The following is a 3489-nucleotide window of genomic DNA, read 5'->3' on the forward strand; positions in this document are numbered from 1 at the left end:
CACACACACACACACACACACACACCAGCTAGCCATGCTGCTCTTGCTGACTTCCTATGAATATCTCTCTTCCACCGAGCACTACCTCCATGTCCCTAGAACCCAACACAGGCCCACCAGCAAGAAATTAGCTCCAGTTAAAGTAGGATAAATGAACGAACAAATGGACCAACAAACCTATAAACTACCCTCTGTTCCAGGATGAGGGCTCACTGGGAGCTGAAGGCAAGTTGGGAGGGCCAGCATCCTTAACTATACAGATGGAGTCCGAGACTTCAGAAACTCCACCATTAGAAGACTTGGGGCTAAGTGGACTGCAGAGGAAAGCATCATCCAAACTGGCTTACCTGCCATCAGAGTAGTAGCTGGTCTTCATTGAGAACATGGTGGTGTTCGCAGCAACGGTCTCTGTGAACATGGTGGTGGTGGAGGTGATGGGGAGCGTGGTCAATGCTGTAGTGGGTGCTTGGCATAAGACAGATTACAACGCTATTCCAATCACCCATCACAGTCTACTCTTGCTCTGAGCCTGCAAGGGAGTGTGGGCCATCCCAACCAGAGGACTCTGGAGCAGGGCTGTGGCAAGCAACTATAGCTGAACTGCTACTATCCTCTTGACCTCTAAGAGAGCCCAGAGCTCCTGAGGCAGGTAGGACTGGGCACAAGTCCAGGGGGAACAGTGGAACCCTGGAGGGAGCCAGGGAGAGCCTCAGAACAGGAGCAGCTAAAACCCAGATGAATGCCCCAATTGCTATGACAGTGTCTCAGCCAACCCTTCCCCCCAGCTTTATCAGACAAGGACAGAAACAGACAGGGAACTTGAAAAGTGGCTAACATAACCTAGTTTCAAAACTTCTAAGGTCATGGCCATACTGCGGGGAGTGGGGGAAACAACTAATATTGGGGCTAGAGAGATGGCTCAGCAGTTAAAAGCACACAATGTTCTTGCAGAGGACCCAGGTTCAGTTCCCAGCACCCACATGATGGCTCATCACCATCTGTAACTCTAGGGTATCTGTAAGTTCTAGGGTATCTGATGCCCTCCTCTGGCTTCCACGGACACCTGACACACATGTGGTGCACATGCATGCAGACAAAACACCTGTCTTTATACACAAAAGAAGTAAAAATCCTTTGATAACAAAACGAAAATCCTAACAGTCAGAAAGACACTTGGGACAAGTTAAGTTTCAATAATGGAGATACCCTTTTCCAAGAGTATTGTCGGGGTTCAGCAAGATAATGCAAGCTTTGTGCCATACTGAACCTCAGGGAGTCCTGGAGACGGTAGCCCTGCCTTCATCTGCCATCTGCACCCTACAAATGCCCGATGACCAGGTGCTAGCAACCTGTCTGAGGGTGGCAGAGCAGAGCTCAAGAGAGAAACCTCTCCAAGCCAATGCACGAAGACCTCAGAGCTGACCCCACCACCACCACCACCATGAGTTTCCACATGCTGGAAGCACTCACAAAGAATACCATTAGGCTAAAGGCACAAAAGGGCTCCTCGGGAGACTGCAGACATCAGAAAAGCAACTGTGTGCAAAGGCGTTTCTAGACCTTGGAAAATTGGGTCACCACACTCCAACTAGTCTGGTACGGTTTCCCTCAGGATGGATAGAGTGGGGGTGACCACAGCACCAGGTGATGGCACCCTGAGCTCCTTGGAGAGCCGGTACCTCCCCATGGGACTCCAGGAAAGCTTTGGCAGGAACTGGAACTCCAGGAACCACAGAAAGAGATATCTTTGGCCTATGAGCCAGAGCTGGGGACAACCTCCCTGTCCTCTCTTAGCCGTAGACTAAAGATGGAGCTGTGCAGAGACGAGAAAGGGAAGTGCCTGGAAGCCTGGGAGTCAGGAGGTGTTTAGGAGAAGCCCTGTCCCAACCCCAAGCAGTCTATCAAGGGTGTGGGGAACTTCAGGACTCAACCTCCTGCACAGTGCAACAGCTCATGAGTGACAGCTAATTCCTTTAGGTGGAACCCAAGAGACAAAAAAGGGCACCCAAAGAGATGTACACACACTCTTACCTGGGCCAATGTTCACATTAACTTTAAATTTGTGATCAGACCCAAATCTCTCAATTGCACACCAGTAAACGCCGCCGTCGCTTATCCTCAATTCCCTCATGGTCACTGTGATGACAGAGTCAGTCCGATCATCCCTGATGGACACACGGTCCTTCTTCACCACCTGTTCCATATCCGTTTCAACCAGAGTCTCACATGTTTTCCAATCAGCTCCTCGGCACCAGTACTTCTTGGACTCCTTCCAGTAGGAGGCATAACGGCACCGCACAGTCAAGGAGCCCTGCTCATGACCACTCACCATGTTTGGACCTGTGATTTTATCCTGAGCAGTGGAGCAGCCTGGAAAATACAAACCCATGGACCACTGATCTCCCACTCCAAGGGCAGGGCACAGTGCCAGTTCCAAAAGCATGATTAATTGAATAGTGGTCAGAGAACACCCCTTCTCCAAGACAGGCTGCCTGCTGTCCCTTAACATCCTGCCGAGTCAAGAGGAGCCAGAAAAATTCTTGAACAATTACAGCTCCCAAAAGAAAAAAAAATGGCCAAGCATGGTGGAGCAAGACTTTAATTCCACCACTCAGTTATCAGAGACAAGCAGATAGATGTCCCTAAATTCAAAGCCAGCTTGGCCTACAAAGCAAGCTCCAGGACAGCCAGGACTACATAGAGACCCTAGTATGGGCAAAACCCTGGGTTCATCCTGAACATCTGAACATCTGCCCTCCCTGCTCCATATAAGATATATGGTGTGTGTGTGTACACATATATGTATATATATAAATATGTATATAAACAACATATAATATATAAACAACATCCAGGTGGTACTGCCAAGTGTGGCGCTGGTAGGTGTGGTGCTGCCAGGTGTGGTGCTGCCAAGTGTGGTGCTGCCAGGTGTGGTACTGCCAGGTGTGAGTGTTTCCAGATATGGTGTTGCCAGGTGTGGTGCTGCCAAGTGTGGTACTGCCAGGTGTGGTGTTTCCAGGTATGATATTGCCAGATGTGGCACTGCCAGGTGTGGTGCTACCAGGTGTGGTACTGCCAGGTGTGGTATTTCCAGATATGGTGTTGCCAGGTGTGGTGCTGTCAAGTGTGATGCTGCCAGGTGTGGTGCTGCCAGGTGTGGTACTGCCAGGTGTGGTACTACCAAGCGTGGTGTTTCCAGGTATGGTATTGCCAGGTGTGGCACTGCCAGGTGTGGTGCTACCAGGTGTGGTGCTACCAGGTGTGGTACTGCCAGGTGTGGTGTTTCCAGATATGGTGTTGCCAGGTGTGGTGCTGCCAAGTGTGGTGCTGCCAGGTGTGGTGCTGCCAGGTGTGACACTGCCAGGTGTGGTACTGCCAGGTGTGGTACTACCAAGTGTGGTGTTTCCAGGTATGGTATTGCCAGGTGTGGCACTGCTAGGTGTGGTGCTACCAGGTGTGGTGCTGCCAGGTGTGGTGCTACCAGATATG

The 3489-nt window shown here is 50.7% G+C and overlaps 2 protein-coding genes across 2 annotated transcripts in view; one reads left to right on the forward strand and one right to left on the reverse strand.

The window, feature by feature from the left end:
• The window catches only part of Rab37 (RAB37, member RAS oncogene family), a 68933-nt gene that overhangs the window by 32406 nt on the left and 33038 nt on the right, over window positions 1–3489 (forward strand). The gene's annotated exons all lie outside the window — the stretch shown is intronic.
• Window positions 1–3489, reverse strand: part of Cd300lf (CD300 molecule like family member f) — a 15873-nt gene that overhangs the window by 6775 nt on the left and 5609 nt on the right. Inside the window, exons 2-3 of the mRNA XM_026780906.1 lie at window positions 2032–2370; window positions 348–465 (exon numbers count right to left, since the gene is read on the reverse strand). Coding sequence (XP_026636707.1) covers window positions 348–465; window positions 2032–2370 — 457 coding nt within the window. The remainder of the gene's footprint in view (window positions 1–347; window positions 466–2031; window positions 2371–3489) is intronic.

The sequence above is a fragment of the Microtus ochrogaster genome, chromosome 7, assembly GCF_000317375.1.
Source record: "Microtus ochrogaster isolate Prairie Vole_2 chromosome 7, MicOch1.0, whole genome shotgun sequence".
Classification (NCBI taxonomy): Eukaryota; Metazoa; Chordata; class Mammalia; order Rodentia; family Cricetidae; genus Microtus; species Microtus ochrogaster.